The following is a 23,325-nucleotide window of genomic DNA, read 5'->3' as shown; positions in this document are numbered from 1 at the left end:
AGCAGCCATAGATACAATATACTTTGCTTAAATTTTGACTTGGTCTGATCTCATACCATAGCATTATAATTGGTCAGTGGATACAGTTCAGATGTAAACATATTTTCATCATAACTAATGAATTATATTTTCTCCACAAATTGCCCAGTAGAATAACAATGAAAAGTGTTTTTCGCTTATTCCAATGGTTGGCTCTATGCATTTGTGGTGAAATTCCGTAAATCTGCCAAAAGCAGTCTTAAGTACACTATATGTGTGAATAATAAATCTTTACTTTCCACCTTGGTTATTTGTCAGAAACTTCCTTGTGCAAAATCAACTTTTACTAAAAAATAGCAGCAGCTATTGTGAATGACTGGTAAAAAAGCATTGCTCACAGAAATGACAATTTATTATGCACTAAAGGAGCTAGAAAAATAACAACAAATGAAACATAAGCCAGCAGAAGAGAGGAAATAATGAAGATTGGCGCAGAAATAAATGGTATAGAAACTAAGAAAAAAATAGAACAGATCAGTGAAACCAGGAGCTAGTTGTTTCAAAAAATAAAAAAAATAAAATTGATAAAGGTCTGGCCAGACTTATCAAAAAGAAAAGAGATCCCAAATAAATAAAATCACAAATGAGAGAGGAGAAATAACCAACACCACAGAAATACAAACAATTATATTATGAAAAATTATATGCCAACAAATTGGACAACCTGGAAAAAATGGATAATTTTCTAGAAACATATAAACTACCAAAATAGAAATAGAAAACTTGAATAGACCGATAACCAGAAAAGAAATTAAATCAGTAATCAGAAGTCTCTCAGTAAACAGAAGTCCAGGGCTTCATGGCTTCATAGGGTAATTCTGCCAAACATTTAAAGAAGATTTAGTACCTATTCTTCTCAAACTATTCCAAAAAATAGAAAAGGAAGGAAAACTTTCTTTTTTTAAAATTTTATTATGGTATGTTAGTCACCATACAATACATCATTAGTTTTTGATGTGGTGATCCACGATCCATTGTTTTCGTATAACACCCAGTGCTCCATGCAGTACGTGCCCTCCTTAATACCCATCACCGGGCTAACCCATCCCCCACCCCCCTCCCCTCTAAAACCCTGTTTTTTTCCTCAGAGTCCATAGTCTCTCATGGTTCATCTCTCCCTCCAATTCCCCCCCTTCATTTTTCCCTTCCTTCTCCTAATGTCTTCCATGCTATTCCTTATGTTCCACAAATAAGTGAAACCATATGATAATTGACTTTCTCTGCTTGACTTATTTCATTTCTAATTCATTGTATGAGGCCAGCATTACCCTGATATCAAAACCAGGTAAAGACTCCACTAAAAAATAAAACTGCAGGCCAATATTACTGATGAACATGGATGTAAAAGTTATCAATTTATTATGAAGTAGTGGCAATTTACTATGGCAGTAGTGACAGTATACTATGATAGCAAAATTAACATTTTACTAATTGACTAGAAAATGAACTTTTATTAACACATGAAGTAGGTAATATCTCAGAACTAAATTCTTAAATATAATAAATAATTATAAATAATCCTAGTCTATTTTAATTATAATCCTTCATTTTACTGTCATGGAAAATTGTATGAATCAACACTAAAGGCCCTTTTAAAAGGAATTTTCATTCTTGTTTCTTTAGTCACTTGTATTTTAAATCAACGTACACACAACTGAATAAAATAAAAGGACATAAACTCATATATTGAATGACCATAGGTAATTAAAATAGTAATGGATGTGTAAAGACTTGGTAATAGATTCAAATTATCATGTTGACACCTGTGTTAGTACTACTAGTAGCATAGTATAGCCAAAGAAACCATTACAAGTATACAAACCATATATATTAAATGAACTGTTTTATTCTGACTCTTCCATTTGGATCCGATGGTAGCAAAATATAACCTTTACCTTGTCAGCCAGGTTAGAGAATCATTGGGTACTTAAATTTGAGTTGCAATCACTGATTCTATGCTATAAATTATAGGTACATAAATATAATGTGAATGATGCCAACTAAAATTTTTATACAAGCAATGTTTCCATTTTTAATATCCCTTTAAAAGGTACCACTACAATCGAAAAATATGATCTCAGAACCAACAGCTGGCTACATATTGGCACCATGAGTGGCCGTAGGCTTCAGTTTGGAGTTGCAGTTATTGATAATAAGCTCTATGTCGTGGGAGGAAGAGATGGTTTAAAAACTTTGAATACTGTGGAATGTTTTAATCCAGTTGGCAAAATCTGGACTGTGATGCCTCCCATGTCAACACATAGGCATGGCTTAGGTAAGAGCTTAATGTTACAAAGTTTCTAAAGAATGGATCATTAGTAGATCTTTTTTAAAAAATTAATACAGCTGTACATTATTGAGATTTTATTTTATTTTAATTCAGTATAATTAACATACAGTATTATATAAGTTTCATGTGTACCATATAGTGATTCAACAATTCCATACAGCACCCAGTGCTCATCATGAGTGTACATTATTGGGATTTAGCCAAACCCTTAGTCAAAATGTCTCCAAAATGCTGAAAAGCTGAATCAAATGGTAAAATTTGTGAAATATTTTTTTCTTGTTTCAGATGTCATACTTGTTAATCCTGCCTCCCTTTAAATGTATTTTAAAAGGGTACCACTTTAGGAAGAATAAAAAGTTTGGAAGGAATACATCATTGAGGAACATAAAACTACAATAGGGAGTTTTCTTCTAAACTAAATTTAGAAGAAACAAAAAGTACTTGATGATGGAAAGACATTGTGTTTCTAATTTGATGAACTTTGTCCCTTCCTATAAGGGGCAAATCTGTATTTCAGCAAAGGCTTGGGATGCAGGTCCAAAGCAAGGGTATTTAGAAAAAACTGTTTTGATTGAGAGCAACTCTAAGTTATACTTAAGCTAGAGACTCCCAAGAAGTTTAAGGTGAAGGGGACACTTCTGAAACAGTTGGGAACTTTGATTCTTCTGAATATTTGTCAGGGTACATCTTTCTTCATGCTAGACTCCATAAATTTTCAATATCATAGAGTTTGTTTAAAAAGCATAATAAATGCCTTATTTTTTTTTAAGAACTGACTTACACATCTAAAAAGTGGCAGATTCGGGACTGGTATTGTCTTTTTTCCCACATTATCTAAAAAAATGTCCATGTCAAATGATAAACTATATATTTATTCAGCTCAGTTGTGTCAGTGTGATTCCTAGACATTACTTAGAAAACATATCTTACAGAGAAATCATAGCAAGTTTTTAAAATCTTATTGATATTACTAAGAAGGTAGAAGTGATGAAGTTATACCACTGAGATGCTAATTGAGATGGTGAAGAAGGTGGGGGGAAAAGGCTAATTATGTGAATTCCCAGAGAAGCAGTTAGATAGGGGCAATTCACAGTATGTAATGGAACAAATTTCTAACTAAACCTCAAAAATTCCTGTTTATTTGGTTATCTCATGTGAATATTTTTTATCACTATAATAAAAAGCAGGGGTTAAAAAGACCTACTACAGTTAACCTATGAATAATCAAATCTATGAATAACCTAAGCATTATCTAAGATTCAGTATAGATGTCTAATCTATCCCTTATATTTAAAAAAATGATGTTGAAATTATGCCAGAAAAAATAGTTTGCATTTTTTATTATATCCTTAGAAATGGTGTATTCCACTACTTCCATTAACTTCAGTATTACAACAATGACACCCTGCCATTATATAGTAACTATGCCTGAAAATTTCCTAGGGTTGAGAGACCATTTTAATTTCATATCAAGATTAGGAAATTATAATGTATACACAAAACCATTTAATAAACAAAAACAATTTTTTAAACAGCCAGTTGTTTGCAAAATGAAAAAAAATCCATTATGTGCAGTATACCTAGGTGAGACCTCATCTTATTTTTATCTCCTAGGTGTAACAACACTTGAAGGACCAATGTATGCTGTTGGTGGTCATGATGGATGGAGTTATCTAAATACCGTAGAAAGATGGGACCCTGAAGGACGTCAATGGAATTATGTGGCCAGTATGTCAACTCCTAGAAGTACAGTTGGTGTTGTTGCATTAAACAATAAGTGAGTAAACCCAAATATGAATGTTCTTTACTCCCAGGTCATGTGGTACAACACTTCAGTGATGTGATCCATCAATCAATAAGTATCCTCAATGACCAGGACATCCTAGTAATCAGTAACAAAAGTCCTTTGCTGGAACTTCCCCTTCATTACATGGAAAATCCTTGTCTAAAAAGAACATTTAATTAAATATTCTGTCTTGCCTTGCTACTCAAGTGTAGTCCTGGGACCAGCAGCATCAGCATTACCTTAGATCTATTTAGAAATGCTGATGGGGTGTCTGGGTGGCTCAGATGGTTAAGCATCTGCCTTCAGCTCAGGTCATGGTCCCGTGGTCCTGGGATCAAGCCCTGCATCAGGCTCCCTGCTCTGCAGGAAGCCTGCTCCTCCCTCTCCTGCTCTCCCTGTTTGTGTTCTCTCTCTGGCTGTCTCTCTCTCTGTCAAATAAATAAAATCTTTAGAAAAAAAGAAATGCTGAATTTTAGCCTCACCCTAGACTTCCTGAATCAGAATTGGCATTTAAAAAATATCCTCAAGTGATTTGTGAGCACATTAAATTTGAGAAGCACTTTTATAGGCAAAGAAGTTCCAATTTTGCCTTCAAGAAGTTACCATTTTTTGCATCATGACTTATTCTTATTAAAACTGGTTAGTTTTGTAATAGGGCAAGTCTTTTTGTTCTTTATCATTCACTGTCCTGAATGTTCAGGGTTCCCAACTCTATAATTACACCGAGTCTTATCTTTCTGAATCTTTCCCCCTTCCTGATCACTTGCATATGTCAGCAAGGTAATATATTAAAATCCAATGACATTAAAGGTTGCTAAGATCTTTGAATTGTTACTTCTTCAAGGCAATTATGCCCTTTCTAACAAGGGGCCTTTAGAAACAATGACCAGCATATAGGAGAAACTTTAATGATGACAATTTCAGATACCAAGATTGATCAGTGGCAGGAGACAGCCTTGCGTGTCTGTACTGACTGTATATAAAGTCAATATTTCATCATACAACTGGGAAATTTCAACAAAGATTGTTTATATCACCTTGTGCATGAAGTAGTAAATGTCTATTAAGAGGATACCCAGTCTTACAGTGTCTTAGAGCTTAAAACTCCTAAATCTGATTATCTTTGGCCTGATCTCAGTATCAGGTGATTTGGAAACAATCTCCTACCTATTACAGAATACACTGAAATCACCAAATTTGTCTAATTTAATTTTGTTTTACTGACTTGCTATTATTCACAACTGAGCATGAACCAGTTATAAACATGGTTTAGTAAATGTTTATGTTTTTTATTGATGCAGGATTAATTTAAATTAGATTAAAATACTGCTCATCATAAGAATTAGCATTCTAAAATTCATGGAAAAAATGGGATAGCTAATATATCTTCTTAGGAAAGAATCCAGTTTGTTGATTCTATCTTATTCCCTTAGTCGTTTATTAAGTTAGTCTTCTTAATGACAAATGTTTTTTTAATATATTTTATTTTATTTTATTATGTTATGTTAATCACCATACATTACATCATTAGTTTTTGATGTAGTGTTCCATGATTCATTGTTTGCATATAACACCCAGTGCTCCATGCAGAACGTGCCCTCTTTAATACCCATCACCAGGCTAACCCATCCCCTCACCCCCTTCCCCTCTAGAACCCTCAGTTTGTTTCTCAGAGTCTATAGTCTCTCATGGTTCATTGCCCCTCCGATTTCCCCTCCTTCATTTTTCCCTTCCTGCTATCTTCTTCTTTTTTTTTTTTTTTTTTTTACATATAATGCATTATTTGTTTCAGAGGTACAGGTCTATGATTCAACAGTCTTGAACAATTCACAGTGCTCACCACAGCACATACCCTCCCCAATGTCTATCACCCAGCCACCACATCCCTCCCACCCCCCACAACTCCAGCAACCCTCAGTTTGTTTCCTGAGATTAAGAATTCCTCATATCAGTGAGATCATATGATACATGTCTTTCTCTGATTGACTTATTTCATGACAAATGTTTTTAATACTAAGTAAAACAGTTCATAAAGATAAGAGGGATTTTAACGCTATGCAGTTGAACCTAGCCAAAATCATAAAGTTGCTGGAGTTAGTCTTTGGAAACATCCTACCTACCCTTTTTATATTTTAATTTCCAGGTTTATTGAGGCATTGACAAATACTGCCAATGCTTTTGATATCTCCTTTCTCTTTCTGTTTTCATTTCTCATGGAATGTTTTAGTCCATTGTGTCAAACTTTCACAAAAATGATGAAGCCTGGGAGGTTTGGAGTGGATTAGACCTTGAAAAGTGCCTTTAAGTAACTATCCATTCACAAACTCAGGGCATCCACTACAAAATACTAAGGGAGTAGAACATATAGTCATAAACTTGAAATGCTTTGTACAAGGTGCTTTCACATTTATTCAATGCACAAACTGAAAACGTTTTATACACACACATGTACACACACACACACACACACACACTTCTGCTCTTTTTTCCTAGACTATATGCTATTGGTGGTCGTGATGGAAGTTCCTGCCTCAAATCAATGGAATACTTTGACCCACACACTAACAAGTGGAGTCTGTGTGCTTCAATGTCCAAAAGACGTGGAGGTGTGGGAGTTGCAGCATACAATGGATTCTTATATGTTGCTGGGGGTCATGATGCCCCTGCTTCTAGCCATTGCTCCAGGCTTTCTGGCTGTGTGGAACGGTAAAATATTTCTATTTATTTATGTATGTATTTTTTTTTCAGAAATGAGAAATATTTTTAGGCTACTAGAAGGTTGTCTCCCAAATAAGTGTTAATCCTTTCAGAGGATTAATTTTTTTTTTTGTAAAATTGCACACTTACTCCTAGGCTCAAAATATTTTGAAGAAATTCTAATGTATTTTAGGTGTATCATCAGAAACATATTCTTTAAATATTCTTTTATTGTTTGAAAATCACCCTATAAAATAATGAAATAAAAGGGATGCAAGAATAAAGAAATTTAATGCCAAACTATATCACTGAAACTATTCACCATCTCAAATCAATAAGACTTTACTACTTCAAAAATTGTATTAGTCCCCAAAGGATGAAAGCTATACAGAAAGAATTCTCAAAAAGAGATACTAATTATATTTTGAACAATAACTCTATTGTATTAAGTATTTGATTTTCCAAAGGTAACTTCTTTAAATGGGAGACATTTGTTTGGATAAAGTGTGATAGGTTTGTTCAATAACTCGGTCACATGATTTGTAGTTATAACATTCACATTCTCTTCAAGATAGTATATATATAATATATATATTATAGATAATATATATTTATATATAATAGTTAAAAGATATTAACTTAAGGCCAAGTGACAAATTTGTAATTAATAAGGTTATCAGAATTCAGAAGATGGAGATCAGTATGAGATGATGTCCTCAAAAAATTCATGGAGGAAGTAGAATTTGTACTTTGCATATACACAATATAATGAAGGGAATTTCAGGTCTAGAAAAATTCACAATCCAAACCATGGATATAAAGGAGATAGATTTGTAGATAAAAGCAGAGACTTTAGGTTGAAATGCAATTTGGGTGGACAATTCAAAACCCAAATAAGTACCAGATCATTTGATAGCCTGGAATGTCAAAGTGGAAGCTTTTGGATTTTAACTTGTAGTGAAGGGACAGTTAAATTTAAGGGGAGTGGAATATCACAAAGAAAACTCTTTAGGGGAAATTGATCTAACAGTGATATAAAGGATAGAATTTGGGAAGAAAAGACTAAAGGGATAAATATGTATATTATATGTTTTCTTCTGAGAAACGTACCACTGAATCATAATTGATAACACTAATACTCTTTCTTATCGGAAATAATTGATCTGTGGTAGGTTTTTTAAAAAGGTTAATCATATTAAAACCATATGATCATTTAAATTGATGCAGAAAAAGTACAACATCCATTCATGATAAAAATAAAAACTCAAAAAGGAGATTAGAAGGAACATACTTCAACATAATAAAGGTCATATATATGAAAAATGAGCAACCAGCAGCTAACATACATAATGGGGAAAAATTGAGAGTTTTTCCTCTAAGATCAGGAACAGGACAAGGATATCCACTCTCATCACTTTTATTCAACACAGTACTGGAAGTCTAAGCCACAGCAATCAGAGAAAATAAATAATAAATAAATAAATAAATAAAAATAAAAGGCATCCAAATAAGCAAGGAAGAAGTCAAACTTTCACTATTTGAAGATAACATGACACTATACCTAGAAAATCCTAAAGACTCCAACAAAAAAAACTGCTAGAACTAATAAATGAATTCAGTAAAGTCTCAGGGTACAAAATCAATGTACAGAAATCTGTTCTATTTCTGTATACTAATAATTAAAGAGCAGAAAGAGAAGAAAATAATCCCATTTACAATTGTACAAAAGCAATAAAATATCTAGAAAAAAAGAACTTAACCAAAGAGGTGAAAGTCCTGTTCTCTGAAAACTATAAAACACTGATGAAAGAAATTGAAGATGACACCAAAAATGGAAAGGCATACCATGCTCAAAGATTGGAAGAACAAACATTGTTAAAATGTGTATACTACCCAAAGCAATCTACACATTTAATGTAATCCTTATCAAAATACCAACTTTTTTTCACAAAGCTAGAACAAACAACCCTAAAATTCATATGGAACCAAAAGAGACTCCAAATAACCAAAGCAAACTTGAGAAAGAAAAGCAAAGCTGGAGGCATCACAATTCCAGGTTTCAAGTTATATTACAGAGCTGTAGTGATCAAAAAAGTATGGTACTGGTACAAAAATAGACTCATAGATCAATGCAACAGTACAGAGAACCCAGAAATGAACCCACAACTCTATCATCAACTAATCCTCGACAAAGCAAGAAAGAATATCCAACGGAAATAAGACAATCTCTTCAACAACTGATGTTGGGTGAACTAGACAGCAACATGCAAAACAATGAAACTGAAACACTATGTTTCTTTTTTTTTAAAAGATTTTATTTATTTATTTGAGAGAGAGAGAATGAGAGATAGAGAGTACGAGAGGGAAGAGGGTCAGAGGGAGAAGCAGACTCCTTGCTGAGCAAGGAGCCCCATGTGGGACTCGATCCTGGGACTCCAGGATCATGACCTGAGCTGAAGGCAGTCGCTTAACCAACTGAGCCACCCTGGCGCCCGAAACTGGACCACTTTCTTACACCATACACAAAAATAAACTGAAAATGGATTAAGAACCTAAATGTTAGACATGAGACCATAAAAATTCTAGAAAAGAGCACAGGCAGTAATTTCTCTGATATCAGCCTTAGCAACATTTTTGTATATATGTCTTCTGAAGCAAGGGAAAGAAAAGCAAAAATAAACTGTTGGGACTACATGAAAATAAAAATCTTCTGCACAACAAAGGAATCAATCAACAAAACTACAAGGAAAACTACTGAAGGAAGATATTTGCAAACAACATATTTGATAAAAGGTTAGTATCCAAAATATACAAAGAATTCATACAACTCAACAGCAAAAATACCCCAAATAATCCAATTTAAAAAATGGCAGAAGGCATGAACGGACAGTTCTCCCAAGAAAACATACAGATTAATAGATTTTTTTCAAAAAACAGAAACAAAAACACTCAGATGGCCAACAGACACATGAAAGACTCTCAACATCACTCATTATCATGGAAATGCAAGTCAAAACTACAATGAGATATCACATCTGGTCTAAATGGCTGGTCTGAATGGCTAAAAGCAACAATAGGAGAAAGCAGTGTTTGAGAGGCTGTGGAGGAAAAGGAATCTTCTTGTATTGTCAGTGGGAATGCAAACAGGTGCCACTACCATGGAAGACAGTATGGAGGTTCCTCTAAAAGTTAAAAATATAACTACCTTATGATTCAGTAATTGCAGTACTGGGTATTTACCCAAAATAATACCAAAAAAATTGAAAGGAACAGATGTACATGCTTATTGGAGCATAATTTACAATAACCAAATTATGGAAGTAGCCCGTGTCCATCGCCAGATGAATGGATAATTAATATGTAGTATATATGTACCATGGAATATTATTCAACCATAAAAGAGAATGACATCTTGCCATTTGCAACAACATGGATGGAGCTAGAGAGCATTATGCTAAGTGAAATAAGTCAGAGAAAGACAAACACCATATGACTTCAATCATATGTTGAATTTAAGAAACAAAACAAAGAAGCAAAAGGAAAGAGAGAGCAAGAGCGAGAGAGAGAAACCTAAAATCAGACTCTTAGCTATAGAGAATAAAGTGACGATTACCAGAGGGCAGATGAGTGGGAGGATGGATGAAATATATGATGGGGATTAAAGAGTAAACTTCTCATGATGAGCACTGAGTAATGTATAGAATTGTTGAATCACTATATTGTACACCTGAAACTATTATAGCACTGTATGTTAATTTTACTGGGATTAAAACAAAAAACTTAATAAAAAAAAGTTTAATCCTAAATGACTGTCTTCCTGCTATTCAGCGTATCTTTGACATGCTTCTCCTAAGATTGGTTCCTAAGAGATGCAAAAAAAAATTATTTTAACCTTATGCAAAATATAAACAAGGTCAATCACTGCCTCAAATATTTACTGTATTATAGCTAAATATATGTGATGCTAAGATTATCCACACTAGTTCTCCCCATAGTTAGCAAAGTAATAGTTAATCACCTTTTCATTATGCTAGGTTATTTTTACATAACATAAAATTTACCATTTAACCACTCTCAAACGTGAAATTTAGTGGCATTAAGTACATTCACATTGTTGTGAAAACATTACCAATCATTTATGTCCAGATCTTTTTTTTGTCTCCTCACACTGAAACTGTACTCATTAAACAACAACAACAAAAAAAACACCATTCCTCACTCACCTCAGCCACTGGCCACCACCACTTTATTTTCTGTTTCTATGAATTTGACAACTCTAGGTACCTCATAAAAGTGGAATCATAAGTAGTTACCCTTTTGTGACTGGTACATTTTACTTAGAGCATAATTCTTCAAAATTCATCCATGTTATACAATTTGTCAGAATTTCCTTTCCTTTTAAAGCTAAACAATATTACATTATATGTACATACCATGTTTTGTTTATTCTTTCATTCATCAGTGAACAATTGGTTTGCTTCCACCTTCTGGTTACTGTGAATATTGCTGCTATGAATATATGTGTGCAAATATCTGGTTGAAACTCTGTTTCAATTCTTTTGGGTATATACTAAGAAGTGAAATTATTAAATGTTAATGGTATTTTTATATTTTTGAGGAGCATACACACTGTTTCCCACAGCAGCTGCATGATTTTATATTCCCATCAAAGCGAAAGTGTTCCAATTTCTGCACATCATCACCAACACATTATTTTCTTTTTGGTTTTTTGTTTTTAATAGTTATCCCAATGTGTTTGAAGGGGTATCTCTTTGTGGGTGAAATTTGAGTTTCCCTAATGATTAGTCAAGTAATGGATTTATATAAAATCAATTAAATATTATGTAATTATATAAATTACATATATATTTATTATATAAATTACATATAGATAAAATCGATTATGTATTACATAATTATATAGATTATATATATAATCAATTATATATTAGAGATTTCATATGGATTGTCATTTGCAACAACATGGGTGGAGTTAGAAAGTATTATGCTAAGTGAAATAAGTCAGTAAGAGAAAGACAAATACCATATGATTTCACTCATATGTTGAATTTAAGAAACAAAACAAAGAAGCAAAAAGAAAGCGATTTCATATGGATTTACAATGGATTATTTTATCACTGCGAAAAAAGTTGGTGTTATGTTAGAGATTGCACTGAATCTGTAGATCGCGTGGGTGATATTGCCATCTTAACATTGAGTTTTCTAATCCAGGAACATGAGATACCTTTCTATTTATTGGTGTCTAGTTTCTTCTTTCCACTGCAGATGCATTTTACCTATTTTTCTTGCCTAATTGCTCTGACTTACAGTTTCAGTACTATATTGAATAGAGACGGTAAAATTGTCATCCTTATCTTGTTCTTTATCTTAAAAAAAAGTCTTCAATCTTTCACCACTGAGTATGATGTTAGCCCTGTGTTTCCCATATAAGGCCTTTATTATGTTGATGCAGCTTTTTTCTATTCCTAATTTGGTCAGTGTTTTCATCATAAAAATATGATGGATTTTGTCACGTACTTTTATCTGCATCAGTTGAGATGCTCATGTGTCTTCCCTTCCCCTTCATTCTGCCAATGTGTCAATTGATTGGTTTTCATATGATCACCCTTGTATTCCAGGAATAAATCCCACTTTACTATTGTGTCTTATCATTTTATTAATGCTGCTGAATTGTTTGCTAGTATTACATTGAAATTTTTTGGCTTTGATGTCAGTGTAATGCTTACCTTATAAAATAAGCTTAGAAGAATTACTTCTTTAGTATTTTGAAGAAGATGAGAGGATTGGTGTTAATTCTCTAAATGTTAGGAAAAACTGACCAATAAATCATGTGGCCCTCAGCTTTCCTTTGGTGGATACTTTTGATTAGTTTATGGGGAGACCACATCTTCTTAAAATTATAGCTCTGTTCAGATTTTCTGTTTCATGATAGTTTAATATTGGTAGGTTGTGTATTTCTAAAAATGTGCCCATTTAATCAATGTTATGCAAATTGTTGGTGTACACTTGTTCATAACACCTGCTTTAAATCCTCCTTTGTTCTGTAAAATTGGTACTAATGCTCCCTCGTTCTTGTTTTTGCATTAAGGGATTCATTTCATGTGAAACTGTAGTTACTTGGGTACTTGATATTTTTTTAATAATTATTTTATTTAAGTGCAGTTGACACACAATGTTATATTATTTTGAGGTGTACAACATAATGATTAAACAAGTTTATACATCATGATATGCTGACCACAAGTGTAGATATCATTACTATTACAATACTAACACTATTTAATATTATTGATTATATTCCTTATGCTGTTACTTTTATTCCCATGGCATTCAGTCCATACCTGGATATATTTACAGATATGACTCTGTTTTTTGTTTATTCATTTTATCTTAGATTCCACATATGAGTGAAATCATATGTTATTTGTCTTTCACAGTTTGCCTTAATTCACTTAGCATAATATAGTCCATCTTGTTTTCACAAATGGCACAGTCTTGTTCATTTGTTTTTGGTTTTGGGGTTTTGGGTTTTTTTGGCTCCACAATATTCTAGTGTGTGTGTGTGTGTGTGTGTGTGTGTGTGTGTGTGTGTGTGTGTATCTTCTTTATCCATTCATCTATTGGTGGACACTTAGGTTGCTTCCATATTCAACTATTGTAAATAATTCTTCAATAAACATAGGGGTACATATATCTTTTTGAAGTAAGATTTAAATTTTCTTTGGCTAATTCCACCCAGTATTGGAATTACTGGATCATATTGTATTAGTATTTTCAATTATTGAGAAACTCCATACTGTTTTCCACAGTGGCTGCACCAATTTACATTCACAACAACAGTATATCAGGTTCTTTTTCCTCCACATCCTCACCAACACATTACTTCTTGTCTTTTTTTTTCTTTTTTAAATTTTTTATTGTTATGTTAATCACCATATATTACATCATTAGTTTTTGGTGCAGTGTTCCATGATTCATTGTTTGTTCATAACACCCAGTGCTCCATGCAGAACGTGCCCTCCTCAATACCCATCACCAGGCTAACCCATCCCCCTACCCCCCTCCCCTCTAGAACCCTCAGTTTGTTTTTCAGAGTCCATCATTTTAGCCATTCTGACAGGTATAAGTGATATCTGATTATGGTTTTTATTTCCATTTCCCTGATAAGTACTGATGTTGAGCCACTTTGCAAGTCTCTGTTGAATATCTGAATGTCTTTTTTGAAAAGACGTCTATTCAGATAGTCTACACATTTTTATTTTATTTTAATTTTATTTTATTAAGTTATATTAATCACCATATGTTACATCATTAGTTTTTGATGTAGAGTTCCATGATTCTTTGTTTAAATCAGATTGTTTACTTTCTTTGTGTTGCGTTATATAAGTTCTTTGTATATTTTGGATATTAATCCCTTATCATATATATCATTTGCAAATATCTTCTACTATTCAGTAGATTGTTTTTAGTTTTGTTGATGGTTTCCTTAGCTATGGAAAAGCTTTTTATTTTGATGTAGTCCCATAGTTTATTTTTGCCTCTGCTTCCCTTGCCTTTGGAACCTGATCTAGAAAAATGTTGCTAAGGCTGATGTCCAAGAAATTACTTCCTATGTTCTTTTCTAGGAGTTTTATGGTTTCAGGTCTCACATTTATGTCTTTATTCCTTTATGAGTTTTTGGTGTGTGGTTTTAGAAAATGGTCCAGTTCCATTCTTTTTAAAGTACCTGTGCAAAAAAAAAAAAAGTACCTGTGGAGTTTTCACACCATTTCCTAAAGAGACTGTCTTTCCCCCATTGTATATTCTTGCTTTCATTGTCATAGATTAATTGACCATATAACACTGGATTTGTTTCCCGAGCTCTCTTTCTTGTTCCACTGCTCCATGTATCTATTTCTCTGCCACTACCATACTATATTGATGACTACAGCTTTGTAGTATATCTCGAAATCTGGAATTTTGTGATACCTACAACTTTGTTATTCTTTCTCAAGATTACTTTGGCTAGCCAGGGTCTTTGTGGTTCCATACAAATTTTATGATTGTTCTAGTTCTGTGAAAAATGCTGTTGGTGCTTTTACAGGTATTGCATAGGCTTTGTATATCACTATGGATAATATGGACATTTAGAATATTAATTTTTTCCAATCCATGAGCATGAAATATCTTTCCACTTGTCGTGTAGCTTTCAATTCCTTGCATCAGTGTTTTATAGTTTTCGGAGTACAGATTTTTCATCTCTTTGGTTAAATTTATTCGTAGGTATTTTATTCTTTTCAGTGCAGTTTTAAATGGTTTTTTTCTTAATTTCTTTTACTGCTACTTCATTATTTGTTTATGGAAATGCTACCAATTATGGGGTATTAAATTTCTATCCTGCAACTTTACTGAATTCACATATTACTTCTAGTAGTTTTTTGGTGGAATCTTTATGGTTTCTCATCTAAAATATCATGTCATCAGAAAATAATGACAGTTTAACTTCTTCTTTTCCAATATGGATGCCTCTAATTTCTTTTTCTGTTTCATTGCTGTGGCTAGGACTCCCTGTACTATGTTGAATAAAAGTGGTGAAGATGGACACCTATTTCTTTCCCTTACAATAGAGGAAAAGCTCTCAATTTTTCACCATTAAGTAAGTGTAATCACCATTGAGTAAAATGTTAGCTCTGGCTTTTAGCCTTTAAGACACTGAGGTATGTTCCCTCCAAATTAACTTTGTTTAAAGTTTTTATCATGAGGAGATGTTGAATTTTGTCAAATGCTTTTTCTGCATCTATTCAGATGATTTTTTTTTAAAAAATTCCAATACAGATCAACAGTGTTATATTAGTCTCAGGTGTAAAATATAGTGATTCAAAAATTCTATACCTTACTCTGCTCATCATGATAAGTGTACTTGTAATCCCCATCACCTATTTCAGCTGTCAGACCACACACATCCCTTTTGGTGACCATCAGCTTGTTCTTAGTTTATAGTTAAAAGTCTGTTTTGGGGGTTCTTTTTTCCTCTTTGAACATCTGTTTTGTTTCTTAAATTTCACATATAAATGGAATCATATGGTATTTGTCTTTCTCTGACTGACTTACGTCACTTAGCATTATACTCTCTAGATCCATCTTATGTGTTGCAAATGACAAATGTTTTTTTATGGCTGGCAATATCCCATTATATATGTATCTCTATCTCTATCTCTCTCTCTATATCTTCTTTGTCCATTCATCTGTTGATGGACTCTCAAGCTGCTTTCATAATTTGGTTATTGTAAATAATGCTGCAATAAACATAGAGGGAATATATATTTTTGAATTAGTATTTTTTATTCTTTGCACAGATAACCAATAGTGGAATTTATGGATCATATAGTAGCTCTATTATTATTTTTTTTGAGGAGCCTCCATACTATTTTCCACAGTGGCTGCACTAGTTTGCATTTCCACCACCAGTACACAAGAGTGCCTTTCTCTCCACATCCTCACCAACACTGTTGTTACTTGTGTTTGATTTTAGCCATTCTGACAGGTGTGAGGTGATATCTTATTGTGAGTTTGATTCACATTTCTCTGAGCATGAGTGATATTGAACATCTTTTCATGAGCCTATAGGCCATCGGTTTTTTTTTCTTTGAAAAAATGTCTATTCATATCTTCTGACCATTTTTTTTATTTGAAGACATATCTAGAAAAATGTTGCTACAGCCCATGTCACAGAAATTAATGCCTGTGTTCTTGTCTAGGAATTTTCTAGTTTCATGTCTTGTATTTAGGTCCTTAAGACATTTTGAGTTTATTTTTGTGTATAAGGAAGTTGTCCAGTTTTATTTTTTAGCACGTAGTTCTCAGTTTCCCCAATACCGTTAGTTGAAGAGGCTCTTTTTTTTCCATTGCATATCCCTGCCTCCTTTGCTGAAGATTAATTGACCATATAACTGTGGTTTTATTTCTGGGCTCCCTATTCTTCTATTGATCTATATGTCCATTTTTGTGCCAGTACCATAGTTTTGATTTTTTTTAAAGATTTTATTCATCCATTTGAGAGAGAGAGAGAGAGAAACAGCATGAGAGGGGAAAGGGTCAGAGGGAGAAGCAGGCTCTCCGCTGAGCCGGGAGCCCGATGTGGGACTCGATCCCAGGACTCCGGGATCACGACTAGAGCCAAAGGCAGTCACTTAACCAGCTGAGCCACCCAGGCGCCCCCATAGTTTTGATTATTATAGCTTTGTAGTGAATCTGGAATCATCAAACCCCGGATTTAGTTTTCTTTTTCAAAATTTATTTGCCTATTTGTGGCCTTTTTTGGGTTCCATACACATTTGAGGATTATTTGTTCTAGTTCTATGAAAAACGCTGTTTGTATTTTGTTAGGGGTTGCATTGAATATGTATATTGCTTTGAGGAGTATGGATATTTTAACAATAATTGATCTTCCAATCCATGAGCTTGGAAAAAAAATTCATTTCTTTGTGTTGTCTTCATTTCATCATTGCTTCATAGTTTTCAGAGTACAGGTCTTTCTTCACTTTGGGTAAGTTTGCTTCAAGTTATTTTATTGTTTTTGATACAATTGTAAATAGAACTTTTTCTTAATTTCTATCTCTCCTACTTCATTATGAATATATATAAATGAAATGGATTTCTGTATATTGATTTTGAATCCTGAAAACTTACTGAATTCATTTATCCTTTGTGGTAGTTTTTTGGTCAAGTCTTTATTGTTTTCTATATATAGCATCAGGTCATCTGCAAATAGTGAAAGCTTTACTTCTTCCTTACCAGTTTGAATGCCTTTTATTTTATTTTAGTCTGAATGTGGCCAGGACTTCTAGTACTATGTTAAATAAAAGTCATGAGAGTGGACATCCTTGTCTTGTTCCTGATCTTAAGGTAAATGCCATCAGTTTTTCCTATTGTTTACGATGTTAGCTGTGGGTTTTTCATACGTGGCTTTTATTATTGATTTATGTTTCTTCTAAACCAACTTTGTTGAGGGTGTTTATTATGAATGGATGTTGTATTTGTCAGATGTTTTTTCTGCTTCTATTGAAATGATCATGTTTTTTTCTCATTTCTCTTGTTGATGTGATGTATCACATCAATTGATTTGTGAATATTGAGCTACATTCGCATCCCAGGAATAAATCCCACTTAATCGTGGTGAATGATTTCTTTTAATATATTATGGATTTGGTTTGCTAATATTCTGTTGAGGATTTTTGTACGTATGTTCATTAGAAATATTGGCCTTTATTTTTCTATTTTTAGTATCTATTCTGGCTGTGGTGTCAGCTTAATGCTGGCCTCATAGAATAAATTTAGAAGTTTTAATTTCTTTTCTATCTCATGGAATAGTTTGAGAAGAATAGGTATTACCTCTTCCTTAAATGTTTGGTAGAATTCACCTGTGAAGCCAACTGGTCCTGGACTTTTGCTTGCTGGGAGTTTTTGGATTATTTGATTCAACTTAATTGCTAGTAATCATTTTATTGAAAGTTTCTATTTCTTCCTGATTCAGTTTTGGGAAGTTATATTTTTTTCTAGGAATTTATCCATTTCTTCGACTTTGTCCAATTCGTTGGCAAATAATTTTACAATATTATCTTATAATTCTTGGTATTTATGAGGTATCAGTTGTTATTTTTCCTCTTTCATTTCTAATTTTGTTCATTTGAATCATCTCTCTCTCCTTCTCTCTCTCTCTTTATGACTGGTTAAAGTTCATCTATTTTGTTGATCCTTTCAAAGAACCAGATCCCTGTTTCATTGGTATGTTCTATTATTATTATTATTATTTTTTAGTTTGTATTTCATTTATCTCTGCTCTAATCATTGTTATATCTTCCCTTCTACTGGTTTTGGTTTTCGTTTATTTTTCTCCTTCTAACTCCTCTAGATGAAAGGTTAGGTTATTTATTTGAGATTTTTCTTGCTTCTTGAGGTAAGCCTTTATTGCTATAAACTTTCCTCTTAGAACAGCTTTTGCTACATTCCAAAAATTTTGGGACATTGTATTTTCATTTTCATTTGTCTCCATGTACTTTTTATTTACTCTTTGATTTCTTGGTTGACCCATTCATTGTTTATTAGCACATTATTCAACCTCCATGAATTTGTGTTCTTTCCAGATTTTTTTCTTGTAGTTGATTTCTAATTTCATAGCATTGTGGTTGGAAAAGATGCATGGTATAACTTCAACCTGTTTGTGGCCTAATATGTGGTCTATTCTAGCGAATATTCCTTGTGCACTTAAAAAAAAATGTATTCTCTTGTTTAGGATGGAATGTTCTGAATATACCTGTTAAATCCATCTGGCCCAGTGTGTCATCCAATGTCACTGTTTCCTTGTTGATTTTGTTTTGATCTACTGACATAAGTGAGATATTACATTTCCCTACCATTATTGTATTATATCAATTTCTTCTCTTATGTTTAACTATTTTATTTATTTGGGTGCTCTGAAGTTGGATGTATAAATATTTACAGTTGTTATATCTTCTTGTTTGATTGTTCCCTTTGCAATTTTATAGTGTCCATCTTTGTATCTTGTTACAGTCTTTGTTTTAAAATCTATTTTGTCTGATATAAGTATTGTTGCCCCAGCTTTTTTTTCATATCCACTTGCATGATAAATTCTTCTCTATCCCTTCACTTTCAATCTGCATTTGTCTTTACGTCTAAAATCAATCTGTTTTAGGGAGAATATTGGTGAGTCTTCCTTTTTCATCCATTCCATCACACTATATCTTTTGTTTGGAGTGTTTCATCCATTTATATCCAAAGTAAATACTGATAGGCTTGTACTTGCTATATTTTGTTACTCTTTTATGATTGTTTTTGTAGTTCTTTGTTCCTTTCTTCTCTTGCTCTCTTCTCTCATCGTTTGTTGGCTTTTTTAATGAAATAATTAGATTCCTTTCTCTTTATTTTTTTGTATATCACTGGTTTCTGAATTGTGGTCGCCATTAGGTTTTAATATAACATCTTATGCATGTAGCAGTGTAGATTAAGTTGATGGATGCTTAAGTGTGAATCCATTCTTTACTCCTCTTCCCCCATGTTTTAATCCTTTCATTGAATTTTATAGATATATTTTATTTCACTGCTTCTGTGTTTCCTACTATTTTTACTCCTACTTATGATCTTTCCATTCCACTCAAAGAGGGACATGAAACATTTCATGTAGGGCTGGTTTAGTGGTTATGAATTCCTTTAAATTTTGTTTGTCTCGGAAATTTTTTATCTTTCCATTTTGAATTATAACATTGTTGGAGAGCACATTCTTGGCTGCTGTTTTGTTTTCTTTTTGTTGTTTGTTTGTTTTTCTTTTAGCATTTTGGAATATATCATGCCACTTTCTCTGATCTGCAAATTTTCTCCTGAAAAACCACTTCATAGTCTTACAGGTTTCACCTTGCATATAACTGTTTTTTGTTTTTCTTTTTTCCCTCTTGCTGTTTTTAAAATTTTCTCTTTATCACCACTTTTTTATTTTTTTATTTTTTATTTTTTTATAGATTTTATTTATTCATTTGCGAGAGATACAGAGAGAGAACAAGCAGGGGGAGAGGGAGAGGAAGAAGCAGACTCCCCGCTGAGCAAGGAGCCCAATGTGGGACTCGATCCCAGGACGCTGGGATCATGACCTGAGCTGAAGGCAGACACTTAACCATCTGAGCCACCCAGGGGCCCACTTTTTTGCCATTTTAATTACTATGGGTCTTGGTATGGAACTGTTTGGGTTGATTCTGGGCGTGCTTTCTGTGCCTCCTGGATCTGAATTTCTGTTTTCTCTCCATATTTCGCATGTTTCCAGCTATTATTTCTTCAAATAAATTTTCTGTCTGCTTTTCTATCTCTTACCCTTCTGGGATCCTTATAATGCAAATGTTACTCTGCTTGATGGTGTCATTGAATATTCTAAGTTTATTTTCATTTTTTATTATTGTCTTCTCTCCTGTTCAGCTGGATTGCTTTCCATTACTCTGGTGCTCCAGGTGGCATATCCATTCTTCTCCTTTTTCCAGTCTGCTATTTTTTTTAAATTTTTTTATTGTTATGTTAATCACCATACATTACATCATTAATTTTTGGTGTAGTGTTCCATGATTCATTGTTTGCATATAACACCCAGTGATCCATGCAGAACGTGTCCTCTTTAATAACCATCACCAGGCTAACCTATCCTCCCATCCCCCTCCCCTCTAGAACCCTCAGTTTTTTTCAGAGACCATCGTCTCTCATGGTTCGTCTCACCCTCTGATTTTCTCCACTCTTCATTCTTCCCCTCCTGCTAGCTTCTACTTCTTCTTTTTATTTTAAAATGTATTTTATTATATGTTTCACAGGTGCAGATCTGTGATTCAACAGTCTTGCACAATTCACAGCACTCATGATAGCACATACCTTCTCCAATGTCTATCACCCAGCGACCCCATCCCTCCCACCCCCCACCACTCCAGCAACCCTCAGTTTGTTTCGTGAGATTAAGAATTCCTCATATCAGTGAGGTCATATTATACATGTCTTTCTCTGATTGACTTATTTCGCTCAGCATAACACCCTCCAGTTCCATCCACGTAGTTACAAATGGAAAGATCTCATTCCTTTGGATGGCTGCATAATATTCCATTGTATATATATACCACTTCTCTTTATCCATTCATCTGTCGATGGACATCTTTACTCTTTCCACAGATTGGTTTCTGTGGACATTGCTGCTATAAACATCAGGTGCACGTACACTTTTGGATCCCTACATTTGTATCTTTGGGGTAAATACCCAGTACTGCAATTGCTGGATTGTATGGTAGCTCAATTTTCAACTTTTTGAGGAACCTCCATACTGTTTTCCAGAGTCGCTACACCAGCTTGCATTCCTACCAACAGTGTAGGAGGGTTCCCCCTTCTCTGCATCCCTGCCAAAATCTGTCGTTTCCTGACATGTTAATTTTAGCCATTCTGACTGGTGTGAGGTGATATCTCATTGAGGTTTTGGTTTGGATTTCCATGATGGTGAGCGATGTTGAGCACTTTTTCACGTGTCTGTTAGCCATTTGGATGTCTTCTTTGCAGAAATGTCTGTTCATGTCTTCTGCCTATTTCTTGATTGGATTATTTGTTCTTTGGGTGTTGAGTTTGATAAGTTCTTTATAGATTTTGGATACCAGCCCTCTATCTGATATGTCATTTGCAAATATCTTCTCCCATTCTGTCAGTTGTCTTTTGGTTTTGTTGACTGTTTCTTTTGCTGTGCAAAAGCTTTTTATCTTGATGAGGTCCCAATAGTTAATTTTTGCCCTTGCTTCCCTTGCTTTTGGCGATATTACTAGGAAGAATTTGCTGCGGCAGAGGTCGAAGAGCTTGCTGCCTGTGTTTTTAGGATGTTGATGGACTCCTGTCTCACATTTAGGTCTTTCAACCATTTTGAGTCTATTTTTTGTGTGTGGTGTAAGAAAATGGTCCAGTTTCATTCTTCTGCATGTGGCTGTCCAATTTTCCCAACGCCATTTGTTGAAGAGACTCTTTTTCAATTGGACATTCTTTCCTGCTTTGTCAAAGATTAGTTGACCACAGAGTTGAGGGTCCATTTCTGGGCTCTCTATTCTGTTCCATTGATCTATGTGTCTCTTTTTGTGACAGTACCATATTGTCTTGATAATGACAGCTTTGTAATAGAACTTGAAGTCCGGAATTGAGATGCTGCCAGCTTTGCTTTTCTTTCTCAAAATTCCTCTGGCTATTTGGGGTCTTTTTTGGTTCCAGACAAATTTTAGGATTATTTGTTCCATTTATTTGAAAAAATTTGGTGGTATTTTGATGGGGATTGCATTGAATGTGCAGATTGCTCTAGGTAGCATTGATATCTTCACAATATTTGTTCTTCCAATCCATGAGCATGGAACATTTTTCCACATCTTTGTGTCTTCCTCAAGTTTTTTCATGAGTATTTTATAGTTTTCTGAGTACAGATTCTTTGCCCCTAGGTTAGATTTATTCCTAGGTATCTTATGGTTATGGGTGCAGTTGTAAATTGCATCGACTCTTTAATTTCTTTTCTTCTGTCTTGTTGTTAGTGTATAGGAATGCCACTGATTTCTGTGCATTGATTTTATATCCTGCCAGTTGACTGAATTCCTGTATGAGTTCTAGCAGTTTTGGGGTGGATTCTTTTGGGTTTTCCACATAAAGTGTCATATCCTCTACAAAGAGTGATAGTTTGACTTCTTCTTTGCCAATTTGGATGCGCTTTATTTTTTTTGTTATCTGTTTGCTGTGGCTAGGACCTCTAATAGTATGTGGAATAGCAGTGCTGATAGTGGACATCCCTGCTGCATTCCTGACCTTAGGGGAAAGCTCTCAGTTTTTCCCCATTGAGAATGATATTCGCTGTAGGTTTTTCGTAGATGGCTTTTATGATATTGAGGTATGTACCCTCTATCCCTATACTCTGAAGAGTTTTGACCAAGAAAGGATGCTATACTTTGTCAAATGCTTT

At 33.8% G+C, this 23,325-nt stretch overlaps 1 protein-coding gene across 2 annotated transcripts in view; it reads left to right on the top strand.

The window, feature by feature from the left end:
* Positions 1-23,325, top strand: part of KLHL4 (kelch like family member 4) — a 150,714-nt gene that overhangs the window by 98,441 nt on the left and 28,948 nt on the right. The window contains exons 7-9 of one of the 2 annotated variants that reach the window (XM_027608379.2): positions 2,090-2,314; positions 3,944-4,106; positions 6,609-6,821. In XM_027608379.2, coding sequence (XP_027464180.1) covers positions 2,090-2,314; positions 3,944-4,106; positions 6,609-6,821 — 601 coding nt within the window. The remainder of the gene's footprint in view (positions 1-2,089; positions 2,315-3,943; positions 4,107-6,608; positions 6,822-23,325) is intronic. The other variant, XM_027608380.2, reaches the window with a different exon arrangement.

Source organism: Zalophus californianus, chromosome X, assembly GCF_009762305.2.
Source record: "Zalophus californianus isolate mZalCal1 chromosome X, mZalCal1.pri.v2, whole genome shotgun sequence".
Taxonomy (NCBI): Eukaryota; Metazoa; Chordata; class Mammalia; order Carnivora; family Otariidae; genus Zalophus; species Zalophus californianus.
This window is presented reverse-complemented; position numbering and strand designations above follow the sequence as displayed.